We start from the raw sequence: 16,769 nt of genomic DNA on the forward strand, positions 1-16,769 counted from the left end.
TCTGGGTAGTTAGAGGGCCGAATCAACAATGCCCACAGATCCATGTACTTCTGGAGCTCTTGCACCCTGCACTAGCCATAGTCAGTCTAGCAGTTTCCACTCACTCTTACGATCCTTGTCCACCATCACTTCACCTTGAACCCAGAGTGACCAGCTACTGCTGCTGCCCCTGAGACAATCACCATGCTTCCTCCATTCACTGTCTCATGCCCAATCACTCCCCAGCCCATCATGCATACACCTTGTCTGCCGATCAGCCTAAAACCCAATCCGAAATCTTCAATCCTTGCTACAGACACGCTTCCCTGCGGCCTACAACGGAGTACTGACCACGTCCACGACCCGTGGTTTTGGTCTTCAACGGTCCCTTCGACACTGTCACGCCTGTGTTGGAACATGTACGGCCAATCGATCCCTCTCACCACTGGTCGTGAAGACACCACCACCTAAACCTACGTATCAGCCTCATCCTCTCCCCTCCCATTGAGTCCCACACTCTTCCATGGCCCTCTTGGTCTCCACTGCTTCTCGCAGTCCCCGGTTCATATCCACCGCCGTTCTGAGTTTTCAAGGCTCTTCCTTACACGTCCGTCACTCTTCTGACGTCTCCTCCTCCTGACAACCGTTGACTGACGCCCTTTCCACCTACTTGTCTATCTTTCACCTGTCTGTTGTTTCGTTGAGGCGGCACGCTGCGCATCGACTTCATCGCATTCACCGACCTGCAGATATCTGAACAGTCACCTCCAAGTCAACCGGTTCTCTTCACGACATGGGCGGTGCATAGGCCTGACTCTTGGTCTGTGAGTCAACCTTGTTTCGCATCCTGACTGTCATTGCGCGGGAAGCAACTTGACTCAGTCATATCTGAGCATGAATCTATTTAGCCAGGTTGGACATTGAACCAACCGTGGCAAAGCTCTGGCCTCCAATGATGGAACAAGAATTCAACTATACTCTGCCGTCGCCCACCGACACTCCCTACCGCACTCCTTCAAGTTCTCAATCACTTCGTTCGCGGCGATACGACGACATGTCACCGTCGTCTACACCCCCTCCGATGCCAGAGGACAGGGATCGGGAACGGGCAAGCAAGCGAAGAAGTCAAGATTCTGACAACCCCGCGCTGGATGACACCATCTCACCGCTTGATCCTAGGAGATTTACTCCTACCCTCCATGCCTCTCTGGTGTCGGAAATCCTCTCCTTGAGGAGGGATCTGGAAAGCCGTACCGATGATATTGATAAACTGGAAATCAGTTTGCACAATGCACAAACCCAAAATGAACTCTTGAACAACAGCATTCTCCAGGCAAACAAGGAAAATCGTTCCATCAAAAGGCAAATGCAACTGCTAGAAGGTGGCACCCTTTCTGCGCTCACTGACCTTGCTAAAGAGCGAGATGAGGCTTTCAATGATGTTTCAGACCTTCGCAAACGCCTGGACCAAAGCCAGAGGAAGATGAAGAGCCAGGAAGAGGCTGTCGAGAGAATCCAAGCATCATGGGACAAAGACAGAGAGACCTGGCTTGCCGAACGGCGTGGTCTCGACACTAAAGTCCATATTGCAGAAGGCCGACTGAGAGTTGTGCTGAGTGAAGTTGCCAATTCCCACAACCAACATCAACACCAACCTCCCCCAGGCTCTCCTACCGAGCGAACATGCAACAGTCGAAACAGCATCATGGAGAGTCCGAGCAAGGCGTCCATTCTCACACGAAGAGGCCGCAGGCACAGCGCCAATTCGGTCAACAGTGAAGTCCATGGCGGCCGCGTGTCGGTTCTGAGCTTTCACAATGGTGTCTCAACCAACCTTGCAGATGAATTGGCCTTTGACGAGCTTGAAGAGGACATGGCACATGCAGATGAGCCTGAAGACGGTAGACTGTCGCCAGATGCCTTGCCTGAAGAACATGTCCGGTCAGCCTCAAGTCTCTCTATCAAAGCTCGAAAAGTCTTGGGACTACCTTTGGACTTTGGAGAGCCAGAGCGCAACGAAAGTCCAGACCGCGATCGGTACCGCTCAAGCGTGAGATATGTGGACACTGCGATCCAGTTCTCTCCACCCCCTTCACCATGGCCCGTCCTAGATTCCGACAAGAAAACCCATGGTCAACGGCCAACTGAGATTCAAACCGCAGCATCCAGGCAGGCTGCCGTGAGCCCTGGTCCAGAAAGCCCTGTCGAAGATGTTGATTTCCGGTGGTCGATGCAGCGACCTGTCATGGTTTCTTCTTCCTGTCAAACGGTAGAAGCTTTGCCCAGTCCTCCATTGACACCGGAGAAGCACGAAAGCGTGTTGGCCACCATTCCCGAGAGTATGCTAGAAATTAATGAGACCAGCACCGTCGGAACTCAGACCGACTTGGCTCCCCCTCTCATTGAGAAGATTGGCCACAAGCATACCGGCAGCGACGAAACTTTGGATTTGAGGGTACCCCTGATCGCAATCATACCGCCTGCTTCTCGACCTGCCACACCTGAAACTAATGTCGTGTTACCACCGAGAACCAGAAATGCAGCTATCCAAGTTATCGTTCAATCGCTTTCAGGATATTCGTCCGCTTCAGTGCAGACAGAGGAGATTCGTGTCGATAAAAGGGCAATTGTCCCACTCTCTGACATGCCACCAGCTCCCCTGTCGAACCTTTTCCGACCACCAATGTCATCCAGGGCTGTTCCACCCCCAATTGCGCGCGCAAAGACATCACCCATCAACTCCATGTTCAATTCAAGGCGCTCGCTCCCTGGGCCATCGAAGCAACCCCCCTTGAACGACACTGGACCTCTTGCAAAGGACTTTGCATCTAACGTGCCCCGGCCTGTTAGGGCTAGTAGCCTGTTTGCCGGCTTTGACAACGATGCTGAGAATCATGACGATATCTTTGATGAGGAATTGTTCCAAGATGACGACATATTCAGCCGGCCCACAGCCAAGTTTGTCCTCCGATCCGGCAGAATGGTGTCCCACGACCCTCTGGTGGAAGACGTTGGCCAAAGAACAGCGGCTAGTGCAGGCGAAGCCGCAGCCTTGGACAATCTTCGATTATCGGAAGACAATTTGCCACCAGAAATGAGATCTATTTTGTATCAATCGCGTATGCAACCGCGAGGGCCTCAGTCACGCCCCAACATCTCTTCGAAACTGAAACGCGTTCCTTCTACCAAAGGAGGCAACATGAGGCGCGCGGCCATGATATCCAGTGGCGCGGCAGCTCACCACTCCTCCCACTCGCAATCTACCACCGCCTCACATGACAGCACCAATCCTCCACCCTTCCCTGTTCCGTTGAGATACAGCTCCGCCAGGGTGGGCAAGTCCATCAGTGAAGGAGGAAGAAGCTCTCCGGGTAGCAGAGATGCTTCACCGACGAAGCGTCCACGGCACAAAGCCATGAAGCCATTTTTGCGAAAAGCGAGATCTGGGCCTGCCATATCACCCCATTCTCAATCCCGTCGCGCTCGCAGTCGTTCACCGCCCTCCGACCCTCGTGTTTCTATCGTGCCGGATATGCCCAGCTTTCAGATGCCTTCGACGGTCCCACTTTCATTCTTGTCCGAGCCCTACAGTCAACAGCAAGAAGCAAGTGCTCCTCGCCCGTCAGTGGCTACCGGTCCTAGCCGCAGAGGGACACATGCCAAGACCAATTCTGACACAGTTTCGATGCAACAAACTTCAGTGGTTGATTCGATTGCTCAGACCATGGTGGGCGAGTGGATGTATAAATATGTTAGAAGACGAAAGTCGTTCGGAGTGACGGACAAGGCAGACTGGGATGCGAACAAGAGCGTGGAAGAAATTTCTCAAAGCGTCACTAACAACGGAGTGCGACATAAGCGATGGGTGTGGCTGGCTCCGTACGAGAGAGCAGTCATGTGGAGTAGCCGACAGCCAACCTCAGGGACAGCATTGATGGGCAAAAGTGGGCGAAAATGTAAGTGCATGGACGATTTTGGACCCAGCAGGGATGGGGACTAACATGGAATACAGTGACAATCAAATCAGTGCTTGATGTGAAAGACGATAATCCTATGGCCAAAGGAACCATAACAGGGCCACAGTTTAATCGATCTATTCTTATCTTGACACCACAGCGCGCTCTCAAGTTCACTGCCACCTCGCAGGAACGACATTATGTCTGGTTGACCGCGCTGTCATTCTTGTCACATTCACCTCTCAATGTCAACGAGCTCACAGCTGTCCCTCCTCCGCCCCCACCGGACCACGAAAGCATTGCACCTACCGCGTCTCTTGCTGGCTCTTTCCGCCGCCGACCAATTCGTGATTCAATCCGAGTGGCAAAGAACGCAGTCAGGACAGGCACAGGATCTGGCAACAGATCTTTCACGACAGACGGGTCCCTTCCGGTGCAGGATTCGAGGCCACCAACACGAGATTTCTACGATCCTACAACGGATCCAGCGCTCCCACCCACGATTCCTCGACATGCTCGAAAGAGGAGCAACACAGCTCCTCGGGCACCCCCGAGCTCATTCCGAAGTTTTTCCGCCAAAGAGGCCACTCCCAGCTTGCCGGGCCCGGGATCGACGTACTCACACAGTATACAATCCACGGCGGTGTACTCTTCTGATCGAGGAGGATTTTATACTCCTAGTCTGGGGATGCAGAGCATCGTTAGTAGTAGAAGGGGCAGTGAAGCGAGTGCTTCGGGCAGACCACCACTGCCGTCGATCTTGCTTGACAACCAGGCAGCGACCATGAGAATGGACGCTTTTATTGAAGGAAAGCGATCGACATCATCAAGCAGACCTTCGTTCAACATGATGCGAGGTCAATCGAAAAGAAAAGACATGGGGTATTGGGGATTTGAGCAAGGTAGAGAGAGTATCAGTCCGGTAGACTCTCTTCTACACAGCGAAATGATGGCAGCATCCTCGACTAGAGGAAGCAATGAGTCGAGAGACCCATGGCGGGGATTCTGAGATTTCGTCGTTGGCACAATTTGAGCTTTGATTTGTACATGGCGCAACAGGAATGGATGCGGAGTCGAATTTTGGGCAAAGTTGGCAGACGACAGACTTACGATCGATGAGGGTAACGGATACCAGCGATTCTTCGATCGGATCGAACGGCGTCGGCAAAAGACGCTTTTTCGTCACCCGACACTGATTACGGCGTTTGTGATTGAAGGAACAGGATGGTGTTTTCCTGGTTCCGAGACAAGTTTCGGCGAGGATGGAAGGGGAAATCTGATAAACCAACCATTCTCTTTGAACTGGCACGGCTACAACAGAAAAAGACCACAGATGACGAAAGGTCTGGCCCGAGCCTGGGAGGAGTCTGCGATTGGTTATTTTACTGTACTGTGTATATATAATCTCTGGCCAGTTCATATACCCCATTTTGTTCTGTCAAGCAAATGAGACAGTTGAGCGATTGTACCAAAGCATGGGGGAGAATTTCTCATAGGTTGTTGAAGTTGTATATTCGTAAGGGATTCGATTCAGATGTACCTATTCATTTTCTTGATGTTTGTCTTGTTATTATCGGTAGTACCTAAACTGGACCTCACGATGTTCTAGACCACAACAACAACAATCAATCAATCTCCTCCCATTGTGATTCTTCTAGCGTCGTTGTTCAATCTATTCTTAGATAGTCCTGCGAGTGATCCAGACGACAGAAAGTTTCCTTCCTAAGCAGATAGATGATCTTGTCTCATAAATCAACCCACCAAGGATCGACTAATCTCCATCACCAGTACCTGGATATCTGGATATAGACAACAACTACTTTGATAGCTAGGGTGCTAGGCCGCGTGGTTGGTACCTACCTGGTACTCAGTACGTATGGACCACTAGACTACACCGTCAGGTCTTTTTTTGGACATATTTGATTGTATGCATGTATGTCTCTATTGTAGATACAGATTGTAATGATCTACAGCCAATATGCAATGCAAAACATGTGTACGGCATTCATATATGTGAAGGCACATATGTATGTAAATATCTATTGTGCTTATGCATATGTACTACTGTATGGCCTCCTCTGACCAATACTCAATCTCACTGTTCACCCACCCCATAGACCACGCCTGCTACCACAGCACATCAAAGCAATCTTGATTTTACAGTACTTGCATCAGTGAAGTCACTTTTACTGTACATACGGAGTATTTTGCGCCTGTGCTTGTTGTTTGTTCCTTACTATAATTAGAACGAAGCGGTTTCAGATTTAATTAGCGGGACGAACCAACCGAAAGTTGGAGTTGCGGCCGCGACGCTAAAAATACGAGTTACAGTATGTACGGAGCACGAAGTACTCGCGATCAGGACAGGGCAGAACAGGATTGTATGTATGGAGTAGGTAGTAGGTAGGGAAACCCTGGAACTACTCAGTAGAAACAAACAACGCAACAGAGGGCATCGCTCGTTGTTTCCGATATACAGTCCTACACTATATGTGCCCTACATCCAGATCCATGCGAACAATATACTTCTATTGCAATGCATCCCATCCCATCCCATTCTATACATACCTAGGTAATCATCATCATGAAAGAGACATATTTCCGGCTCAACAACACGCACACACCTACGCATTAATCCACGCTTGAATGATTGCAAAATTTGATATCTTCCCTTGCTGAAGTAAAGTCGATCGATCCTGTGACCTTGTTCTCGATCCGGCTACGCGATATTTATTATTGGTATGAATAGAGGGTCGTGTTTCCTGACAGGTACTTTTGATAGGATACGCCTGAATAGGCCAAGACGGGCACTTGATCGTTAAGGGAGATAGGTTTAGGATTACGCATCCTGAGAGGTAACTTTTGGTTCTCGGATGTTTTGTTCTGGTGTTTTTCTCTTCATTGCTTGATTTGCTTCGCTAGGTACTCTTGGTACTTATGGAGTACTCGGTTCCAGATGGCCATTGCTGCCTTGCTGTTAATTACGACCGCTGGTTGGGTGGGTTTCTCGTTGATGTCCTTTGACTGAACCGTTAACCGCACGTGCCCCTCGGCCCATCCTACCACTCACTAGGGGACCTAAATGTGGTTAGGTGCGCTTGCGCATACCTATACCAAGGACCTTAGGACTACGGAGTAAGTAGAGAGATGGATATCACGCCGACTGTGATGCCGACACCGACGCCGACGCCAACACCAACGTGGAGTGATTAGTTGACTGGACCGAATTTCGACACCCAGGTTCCAAAATCTACTGTACGTACCTACCTACTACTACTGTAGATCGTTCGTCCTTCACCGGTGCGGAAAAAAGCCATCAAACCTGATTGCTTCATCTTCCTTCTCGCCAGTCCGGGCCCCCCTTCCATAACCCCACACCCACACCTCCTCTCAACGACCCTGACCAGATCAGATTTGACCGAAATTGACTTGACCAACTCCAGACAAAGAGGGACGTCAAGATCTCAAAAGATCATCTCGTTGCTTGTCCTAACCACCGACTAGTGTATATTTCCGATCTTCTAAACACCCCACGGCTGCTATATATAGATGTCTCAAGCTCTTTAGCGGGCATCTTGTCGTCGTACGTTAGGACTTGGTTGGGTCTGGCATCTGGGGTCTATTTTTGCTTGACACGCAATCGGATTGTCTATTTTCAAGGTCTTCGACTTGGTTACCGCCAAAGAACTGGAGGCACGGTCAGAACCAAAGCCAAGGGTTGGTGGGTTTCATTTCATTTCATTGCCTTTCCTAAATGAGGGTCGAGAGTGACGGTCTGATACTTTGTGTATAAAAGGACATTGGATCCCGATCTTCGCTACAGAAAAGCCTGGCAGGTCGACTACCATCGTTTTGAATCTCTCGATCTCAATTCTATCAAACAACATCATCAAGTACTATACATTGGTTTCTATTGGATTCCTCATCCATCAACCTCAACGACCGACGTCCTCTCCCGTCCTCAAGATCAAATCAATGGCGCCTGTAACCATGGGTGGACTCTCAATGCCATCTCTATTACTGGCATTGAGCCTCCCCTTTGCCGCCATGGGCCAACAGGCCGAGGCCACAGTGACATCGCTGTTACAAGCTTCAGACCCGCATTTCGCTGCAACCGCCACCTTTCCCAGCGCCGTCTTAACCACCATCACGCTGATCGCCAGCACAGGAGATGTCAGTGACGTGCCAGGGGCTGATCCCACCGCCCCCATCATCACGTCCTACTACATCAATCCTGACTTCGACGCTATTTACAGCTCTGTTTCAGGTATTAGTACCACCTATATCGTCTTGCCGGACGGTTCGACCGTTATTCTCGAGGGTGGCAATGGAACTGGTGTGCTCGCTACGTCCACAGCAACTCCCTCGGTTGACGGAGTTTCAAGTGTTACTGCGACTCCCTCTGGCGGCTCAGTTATTCATGTGACTGCATCCGATGATGTCCCAACGTTTACTACCTCTCCGACGTCGACTCAGACAGGGACAGGTGTTGGTGCTCCACAAGGTGCCGGTGGTACGGAAACGACAAGCTCGATCGGAGCTGGGTTTACCGGTCAGGCAAATAAGGTGACTGGTTTGGGTACAGGAGTGGGATTTGTGGCAGGTCTTGTTGGTCTGTTGGGCGCTGTTATCTAGTCGTAACAGAGCGGAGACGTGGAGGAGGAGTAATAAGACTGTATAAAGAAGGATATGGGAGGGTGTATGGGGAGTGTATGAAGAAGTAGGAGGATAGGGGGGAAATTGCATTCGTCAAGGTCATGTATATGGCCTTTCATCACACTGTCAGATCTGCAGATCAGTTCATCGCGATACAACCCCAGCTGGAGAACTATTTTCAGCGAAGCCAAACAAGTATGTTGCGTTGGAGCTCGAAGTGGACACAATTTTTCTATTCGATAGCCGTTTTTTTTTTGGATGGACCTTCCAACATATACCTCTGCGCTACCGACTGGATCTCCTCTCCTCCATGTGTGTATGACAAACCTACAACTCATCGCCAACGGGGGCCGCGACTTTGAATAAGTTAAACAAGGCAGTCCATAGACCTCGAAGTCCTTTGGCAGCTCCAGCTACGGCCTCATCTGCCAGTTCTCCTGCCAATCCGTCTTCGTCGCCTTTGTCGCCAGGTACACAGGTGCGTTTAGTGTCGCCGACGGCTGCTGGATTGTTGGTCTTTTCGCCAATACGCGATCTGCGACATCCAGGTGGGCATTTGCCATTTTCGTTGAATTGCCAGGCAAATAGTGGGTCTGTCTCGTCGGCAAGGACATGAGGCACCATTCGTGTTTTGGTTGGCAGGCTAGAAGCCTTTTCAAATATTTGAGATGAGCTCAAAGAAATTTGTGGCCATGATTGCTTAACCAGAGTGTCGAGGGATGTGGCATAGACATAATCTTTAAAGCCAGCCCAGCGGATTGCTGTGGCACACTGATGGTGGAGGGATGGTTAGTACCTAGGCATGGGAGAAGAGAATGGGGAGGTTGCTTAGTCATGGGTTCGTACCATAGGGCATGCCTCGGCGGTTGTGTAGAGACTCAACCCTTGGAATGCACCAAGAGCTTCCCGCCCAACGAGATTGTATGGCTCAGATGTCAGGATGCGAGAGCAGTTGTTGATAGCAGCGATCTCACCTTGGAGGTTGTGGTCAGCTGAGTGGAAAAGGAGCATGAAGAAGATGTACCGTGTAGAGTGGGATTGCCATTCTGAATGATGGAATTGGCTCCAATGCAGATTAATTCTCCATGTTCAGAATTGGTGGTATCTGAGTGATTGACAATAGCTGATCCAAATGCCTCAAAAGGACATGGAGATCCGGTCAATTCGGCCAGGGCATCGACTGAGCGACGCATCCAGTGATTCCGAGATTCCACGGGGACTGTGTCGACGTCATCTTGAGCATGAACAAACCAGGGAATAGAGAAGAGGGCAAGGTAGGTGGGATTGAGATGCATGATGGAAGTGAACAGTGGATGGACGAAATAAAGTGATTAGATGATTCTTCTACAATGGTAAAGGAAGAAATCTTCAATTGTTGCTGTGGTTTAACATATTATGATATTAGATGAGATGCCTGTATCTTGTTGTTGTTGGTGTTGGTGGGGTGCCTGAACTTCGTCCCCAGCGACGACGTATGAGGCTTGGATTGTGGGCCAAAGCGTCAGAGGTTGACTTTGACTTTGTTCGAAAATGCGATTTGGCCGTGGAACCATAACAAACATGGTAGAGGAAAAGACAGACCGGTGTATGTAAATATTTATCTATTGAATGAAAGAAGTAGAAGAGGTCCTCGTCGTGCACCTTTGTTACCCAAGACATGTACTATCACTAAATTCCTAGGTGTCTTAGGCACCTAAAAGACACTCTTTCAGTTGGCACCCGCCCAGTTCTAGGTCGCTCCATGATTATTTAAGCCTTGATTGAACCCTTTTAGCCCCTCGGCCGTCTTGGCTCGGACATCTAGCCCGAGGCGGCCCTAAAAGATGACCTCCAGGGCCCGAAGTGGCTCCTCGGGCGGCAGGGTCTTGGGCCTGGTACGCATAAGTTGCCCCTCAACTCATTAAACCATCACCAGGTAATATTTTATTTTATTGACAAGAAACCATCAGCAACCAAGTTGCCAAACTCATCAGCATAAATCAGCATCTGACACTCTAGGAAAAGGCGGCGACTTCTTCAAGACGATCAACTCCCCTTCACATCAAGCTCTAGGCCGTCTTTCCAGCATCGCTTCTGCACTCCTCCATCGCCTCAATCTCAAAGTTGCACACTTGACCCGTGCTCACCGCTCTACATCAGTCAGGTCATCTGGTTTGGCAATTGCAGACGCCCTCTCCCCAGTCTCATCATCTTTGTTGCCATCTTCAATACATTTGATTTCCCAATGTTCTCATCCTCATCATGCTTGAGTCGAGACATCCGTTGACTGGCTGGCCACTCATCGCGAATTCAAAGCCTTATTTTTACCCAATCTAATTCAGCCATCCTGGCCCCTCTCCACCCCTCGGTCATATGACCATGGCCTTCTCTTCGTCCTCATCCGAAGACAACTTCAACCCTGCGAGATCCAATATCAGAGACCAGAGGTTCTCAGGCCTCAACAGCCCATCTGAGGCCTCCTCTCGTGGCAAAGGCCCTCCTAACCCGCAATTCGACATCATCTCCTGGTACCCAAAGTATCAAAGCTGTCAACGATACTTTCTCGATCATGCTCAACACGAACCCTTGGTACAAGCATTCGCCTCCTTCATCAACATCTTGTTGCCCTTTCAGAGACAACCTGCTCCCGTCTTCAGCTCGGTCGGATCCCGCAGTGGCAGGGCCAGACACGACAAAGACCCTGCCAGGGCACCCTCTTCTTCCGCCGACCTCGCTGCCGCCTCGGCGGTCTCCCTCATCCCATACCTTCGAAGACTCGTCGTCACAGGTATGGACGTTCCTCAAGTCCTGCACGGCTTTTTTGGAGACGACTGGAGAGCGGGTGTAGGTCCACAAAGAGAACAAGAACGCCGCAACTATCTCTTCGCTGCCAAGAGTGGGGGCTGGGACGCCGTCAAGAAAGACTATGATATGCTCCCCCTCGAAACTGTTCCATTCATGCGCCCTTTGTTTGATCCCACTGACGGCGAGCTAGATGCCGCCGAAAAGACCTGGAGCGAGTGGCTATGTCTGAAGAATTGGATGATTGGATCTCGAACACCTGACGCCACGTAAAAATCCCCACCGTGGAACATTTTTGGAGCAACAGTACGAGAAGCCCTTTGTAGGCTGAAATCACGACTCATGATCGTTCACATCAGTTTGTTAGCCCATAACTGGAATATGTTGGACATTGAAACGGGCACAGGCTTATGGTCAGATTAGTATAGATACGACAGCTCTCGTGTCATCGTATGAAGTTGGCCAATTTTTATCATGTAGAAAATCATATGTTAGCGCAGAGTTTGTACTATATATGAAGTTGCTCGTTGTTGAGAGAATCGCCACGACTCCCGCCAGAAAGTTCAATATCACGTGATACTGTCACCCAAGAGCCAACGGGCAAACAAGGCAACAACAACCAGTCCATCAACTTCATTAATCTCGATCACCAAGTCCCTCGTTCAAAGTCACAAGTCTCGACCTTCAATCATCAAACAAACAGCTTACTACCAACAACAATATCACATCGCCTTGAGAAGTGAACCTGTTGGCGGTGGTCAAGGCTGCAGTGTGGCAAAAGACTCAAATCGTCACGACCCACGACTCTCTTCTCCGTCCAAGCGTCGACCCTTCCATCCACTTATTGACTTCACTCCCTGTCTCTTATCGTTCTCAATGTACTCTTCATCTTCATCATTCAATCGGCGAATGAGAACTATGTAAATCGTCTCTCAACGTCTGTCATTACCTGCGCTTCATTGCCATGGGGAAATTGTTCGATGATCAGCCTTCTGTCTCTGAGCCCCCGGATCTCACCTAGTCCACAAGCACGACATGACATTGGATTGATTCCAGATCTCTGTCCCTTTCCCAACCAGCCTCGCTTGAAATCGATCTTTCCTAAACCTACATCGGCCACTTTGAAAACGCTTTTCATTTGCCATGGCTAATGACGCTGCCCGCGCTTTGATGAACCAAAGGCAACGTGCCACTGGAAAATCTGGTCAGTACACTTCTACTCCTCGACTGATCTAGGCGAAACTTCATAACTCCATGAGCCACTTTGAGTTCCAAAGTCTAATACTTGGACAGGTGGTACGAATCGCCTTGTTGGCTCTTCCTCGCAAAATGGCCTTCATTCCTCCACTGGCATTAGCCCGGTAGCCAAGGTTGCCAAACAACCACAACAACATGATCCACGAGCTCTTCTTGATCCCAAAGGTTCTCGGAAAGACAAGGGAATCTCCAAGACTAATCAATCCTCTCTCGGACCTCACACATCATCCGAAAATTCTCCTTTTGTCAGAAAACCCCCACCACCATCTCTTCCCCGAGAAGGAAGCGGTCCTCGCAACATGTTGGAAGGCCTTTACCAGGTCGAGCGCCGGACTGATTACCCACAGAAGAAAGTGAAACTGACCAAAAACGATGACACCGACTCCACCAAACCCTCCAAGGCGCAGTCTCGTCACCAAGGCTCTGGCGTTGTCGGCGATTATCTCAAACCTAACCCGGAAAATGATACCGATGCCACCAAGCTGAGTAGTCTCGTCGATCTCACCAACACCGATGATGAGGCCGAAGATGATGAAGTCCAAGTGGTGTCTTCTAACATTAACCAAGAGGTATGCTACGGCCGCTTTAACACCGTTGTCCACGCCTACCGTATTCCGAAACCGAAAGGTGAAGCTCTGTTCAGTCGAGATAACGAGTGGCCCGTGATGAAATGCAGCCTCGATCGCAAGCCTGGCACAAATTTCATCATCAAAGTCATCGATGCACATGGAACCGAATTTGGCAACGTCAGCCCAGATCTAGCTCAAGTTCTAGTTCCCGCCATGGATGGCTTACCCGGATTCCGTCTTCAAGCAAGGCTCACCAATCGTCGCAAGAAGCCAGACGAATGGCCTCACCAGCCCTGTTCTGAAACTATGCGCATGATTATGAATGTGTACGGAAGAAGGGGCGATGTAGAGAAACTGGGAAAGCACTTTGGCCAACACAATTTTTGGTTTTCTCCTCCAATAGCTCCGGAACCCGGTATTCCTATCGTCAACCCTCACGCCCACAAGAACGCCTCGCTTCCTCGAGCACGCCCTAATGATGCTGGGAGGATAGTACCAGAGAATAGAACTCTAGAAGAAGCCACGGAGGCTGTTTCAAAACTGTTCGACTCCTCCGCGCAGTCTGCCTCAGAAATCGCCGAAACAAATCCCCCATCTTCCGTCATCACTACGCCTTTATTGAGTCATCAGAAGCAAGCTCTGACCTTCATGTTGCAACACGAGAAACCTCGAACTTTTGGCAAAGAAGAATCCGAAAATTCGTCCTTGTGGCGGCAACGAAAACGTGCCAACGGTGCCACGGTCTACCGAGAGGTCGTGAGTGGTCTGACAGTCAGAGAAGAACCCGAACAAGTCCTTGGTGGCCTCCTGGCTGATGTGATGGGATTAGGAAAGACTCTAGAGGCGTTGAGTTTGATTGGAAGCACTTTAGATGAAGCCGAGCAGTTCGCTAGTCAAGCCTTCGAAAACACCGAGGATGAGGCTATGAGTGCTGTCGTTGCCAACACCAAAGCCACTCTTATCGTTTGTCCCACAAGCACGGTCAAGAATTGGGAAGACCAAATCTCTCAACACGTCCGCCCAGAAAGCATGAAGTTCTATGTCCATCACGGGTCAAACCGCGAGAAAGATGCATCTAGAATGAGTGTCTATGATATAGTCATCACGACTTACGGTGTTGTCACTTCGGAATTCTCAGGACGGGCTGCTAGTGGCAAGCCCCTCAGCCAACTGAACTGGTTTCGTATCATTCTCGACGAGGCACACACCATCCGCGAGCACAAAGCCATGCAGTCACAGGCCACTTACAGTCTCAATGCCCAGCGTCGGTGGTGTTTGACGGGTACTCCAATCCAGAACCGACTTGACGATCTCGGCTCTTTGACTCGATTTCTCCGCATGTATCCGTACGACACGCCGGCGAGGTTCAATCAATTCATCAGGGGTCCTACCCAATCGGATGATCCCTCTTTCTTAAAGATGTTGCGGGTGTTTGTGGACTCGTTCACGCTTCGTCGCCTCCGAGATCGCATCGACCTGCCGAAACGAGAGGACTATATCGATCTCCTCAAATTCTCACCGCAAGAGAGGAGGCTTCATGACTTTTTCAAAGAAATTGCACACGTGCGAATCCGGGAACTGGCTGATACCCAGGGCAAGAACAGCGGGGTTCAGCATCACGTGCTTCGAGGCATCATGACCTTGAGGCTGATCTGCGCACACGGCCGCGATCTGCTCAAGGAAAAAGATCTGGAGAGACTCAAAGGAATCAGTGCCACCGAGGCAATCGACCTCGACGAAGAAGACAAGCTCCCCACCATCACGAGAACAGCAGCCTATGAGTCTCTGAGCTTGATGGTAGAAGCGAGCCTTGACGAATGTCGTAATTGCCAGAAGAAGATCTGCAGCGACAATCCTCAGGCGGAGACTGATGACGATGATGCAGTACGATGCTACATCTTGCCGTGTTTCGATCTCGTCTGCGCCGATTGCTTTGATCCGGTCAAATCGGGCTTTGATGGTCTCGACAACACGACAGCGACCACTTGCGCGTTCTGCTCGGCCACCATATCCGCACAGTATGTTGGATTCAGCGGAGTAACTGCGCAGGACATCCGAGTGGCCCCGGCCGACACTATTGCAGACACAGATGCCAATGGCAATGACGGCGTCAATCCCACTGCTACAGCATATGCCGGGCCACATACCAAGACGAAAGCGCTTCTGCGTGACATTGCGCAGATGAACCAAGACAGCAAGCCTTTGGAGGATGCCGGTGAAGCTCCGATAAAATGTGTCGTCTTTTCCGAATTCACATCTCACCTCGACCTCATTGAGCGGGCGCTCAACGATCAAGGTCACAAATTTGTGCGCATTGACGGGCGGATGTCGCTCCCGAACCGTAAGAAGGCCCTCGATACATTGGCCAGCGACCCGAGCATCAAGATCCTGCTGGCGTCGATCAAAGCTGCTGGGCAAGGATTGAACCTGACTGCGGCATCGCGAGCATTCATCATGGAGCCCATGTGGAATCCAGCTGCCGAGGCACAGGCTGTGGACCGAATCTATCGGATCGGACAGAAACGCCCGGTGTTGGTCAAGCGTTATCACATGGATGAAAGTATCGAGCGCAAGATCTATGAGCTGCAGAAACGCAAGCAGCGACTGGCAGATGTGTCGATGAATCAAAATCACAAACAGCTGAGCAAGCAGGAAGTGAGGGAGAAGCATATGAAGGAGATCTTGGCGTTGTTCAGGTGAGATCTAGGATGATCAGACTTACTTGACTCTGGGGCTTTCTGGTGATATGTCTTGAACGATGGGTGGCATTATTGGCTTAGAACGACTTAACTCGTAGACATGTAAATCCAGAGCTGGGAGGACAGTAAGAATAGAAAAAATAACCTCTGGGTTTTAAGTATCTCGACGTTCTAAACATTGTAATCGAGTGAGTGGCCAGATTTTCAACACGGTACTATGTACCTAATCTGATGTACGGAGCACAACGTACCAATGGCAAGGCTGTGGCCAGCATCCAAGTTATTACATCACATTTCCATTTCTGTTGAGAAAGTTGCTGAGGCAAAAAACATGGGATTTTGGTGAAATGTGGATACAAAGACCACCGATAACCAAGGAAACCAACCGATTAGCGGGTGGCGGCCCCGGGGCGTGGGGCATCAGAACACTTGAGGCGTGGAATGTTGTCATCATATCTCCAGGCGGAATGGGGAATACTTCCGGAGCCTATCACAGCCCCTATTATCTCATGCATGCCTCTATCGCTTCCTCCAACGCCACCCATCGAACCAGCCTTTGACGTCTCCAGGCACCCACCAGACCGTTGGAGACAGTGGCCAAATCCTACCGCGAAACGAGTCCTTGGCTACCTACTGGATTGACAGGTACGACAAGCCACAATCCTGGCACCGACGAAACTTGCTGACCTCGCCAATGCAAGTTTCAGCGAGCCTAATACTCGTATCTGGATTGGAAGACTACATACTTAGACCTCTTCCCCGCTGTTTGGATAGAATCCTGATTTAAAGTAGTACCATGGAGTCGAGTGACTAGTACCTAGTTACATATGCGCAGTCTAGGTACTGACCAAGGAAGAGAGTGCCCGGAAAAT

The 16,769-nt window shown here is 50.2% G+C and overlaps 5 protein-coding genes across 5 annotated transcripts; 4 read left to right on the forward strand and 1 right to left on the reverse strand.

Annotated features, from left to right (window-relative positions):
* The first annotated feature begins 594 nt into the window (after nt 1-594).
* On the forward strand, nt 595-5,414 carry PV10_06274 (uncharacterized protein). The gene is made up of 2 exons (XM_016371049.1): nt 595-3,935; nt 3,992-5,414. The coding sequence occupies exons 1-2, from the start codon at nt 932-934 to the stop codon at nt 4,942-4,944; spliced, it is 3,957 nt and encodes a 1,318-aa protein (XP_016223342.1). The 5' UTR covers nt 595-931; the 3' UTR covers nt 4,945-5,414.
* A 1,692-nt stretch (nt 5,415-7,106) lies between these two features.
* Nucleotides 7,107-8,874, forward strand: PV10_06275 (uncharacterized protein). Its single transcript, XM_016371050.1, has 2 exons — nt 7,107-7,656; nt 7,732-8,874. Exon 2 carries the CDS (start codon nt 7,911-7,913, stop codon nt 8,568-8,570), a length of 660 nt encoding a protein of 219 aa, XP_016223343.1. The 5' UTR covers nt 7,107-7,656; nt 7,732-7,910; the 3' UTR covers nt 8,571-8,874.
* Nucleotides 8,875-8,918: 44 nt separating this feature from the next.
* Nucleotides 8,919-9,915, reverse strand: PV10_06276 (uncharacterized protein; the record flags this gene model as incomplete). Its single annotated transcript, XM_016371051.1, has 3 exons — nt 9,616-9,915; nt 9,438-9,565; nt 8,919-9,362 (listed from the first exon to the last, which is right to left on the reverse strand). The coding sequence occupies exons 1-3, from the start codon at nt 9,884-9,886 to the stop codon at nt 8,919-8,921; spliced, it is 843 nt and encodes a 280-aa protein (XP_016223344.1). The 5' UTR covers nt 9,887-9,915.
* Nucleotides 9,916-10,934: 1,019 nt separating this feature from the next.
* On the forward strand, nt 10,935-11,807 carry PV10_06277 (uncharacterized protein). Its single transcript, XM_016371052.1, has one exon. The coding sequence runs from the start codon at nt 10,944-10,946 to the stop codon at nt 11,643-11,645; it is 702 nt and encodes a 233-aa protein (XP_016223345.1). The 5' UTR covers nt 10,935-10,943; the 3' UTR covers nt 11,646-11,807.
* Nucleotides 11,808-12,015: 208 nt separating this feature from the next.
* Nucleotides 12,016-16,063, forward strand: PV10_06278 (uncharacterized protein). Its single transcript, XM_016371053.1, has 2 exons — nt 12,016-12,576; nt 12,666-16,063. Exons 1-2 carry the CDS (start codon nt 12,516-12,518, stop codon nt 15,896-15,898), a joined length of 3,294 nt encoding a protein of 1,097 aa, XP_016223346.1. The 5' UTR covers nt 12,016-12,515; the 3' UTR covers nt 15,899-16,063.
* The last annotated feature ends 706 nt before the right edge of the window (nt 16,064-16,769 follow it).

The sequence above is a fragment of the Exophiala mesophila genome (assembly GCF_000836275.1).
Source record: "Exophiala mesophila strain CBS 40295 unplaced genomic scaffold supercont1.4, whole genome shotgun sequence".
In the NCBI taxonomy this organism is placed as follows: domain Eukaryota; kingdom Fungi; phylum Ascomycota; class Eurotiomycetes; order Chaetothyriales; family Herpotrichiellaceae; genus Exophiala; species Exophiala mesophila.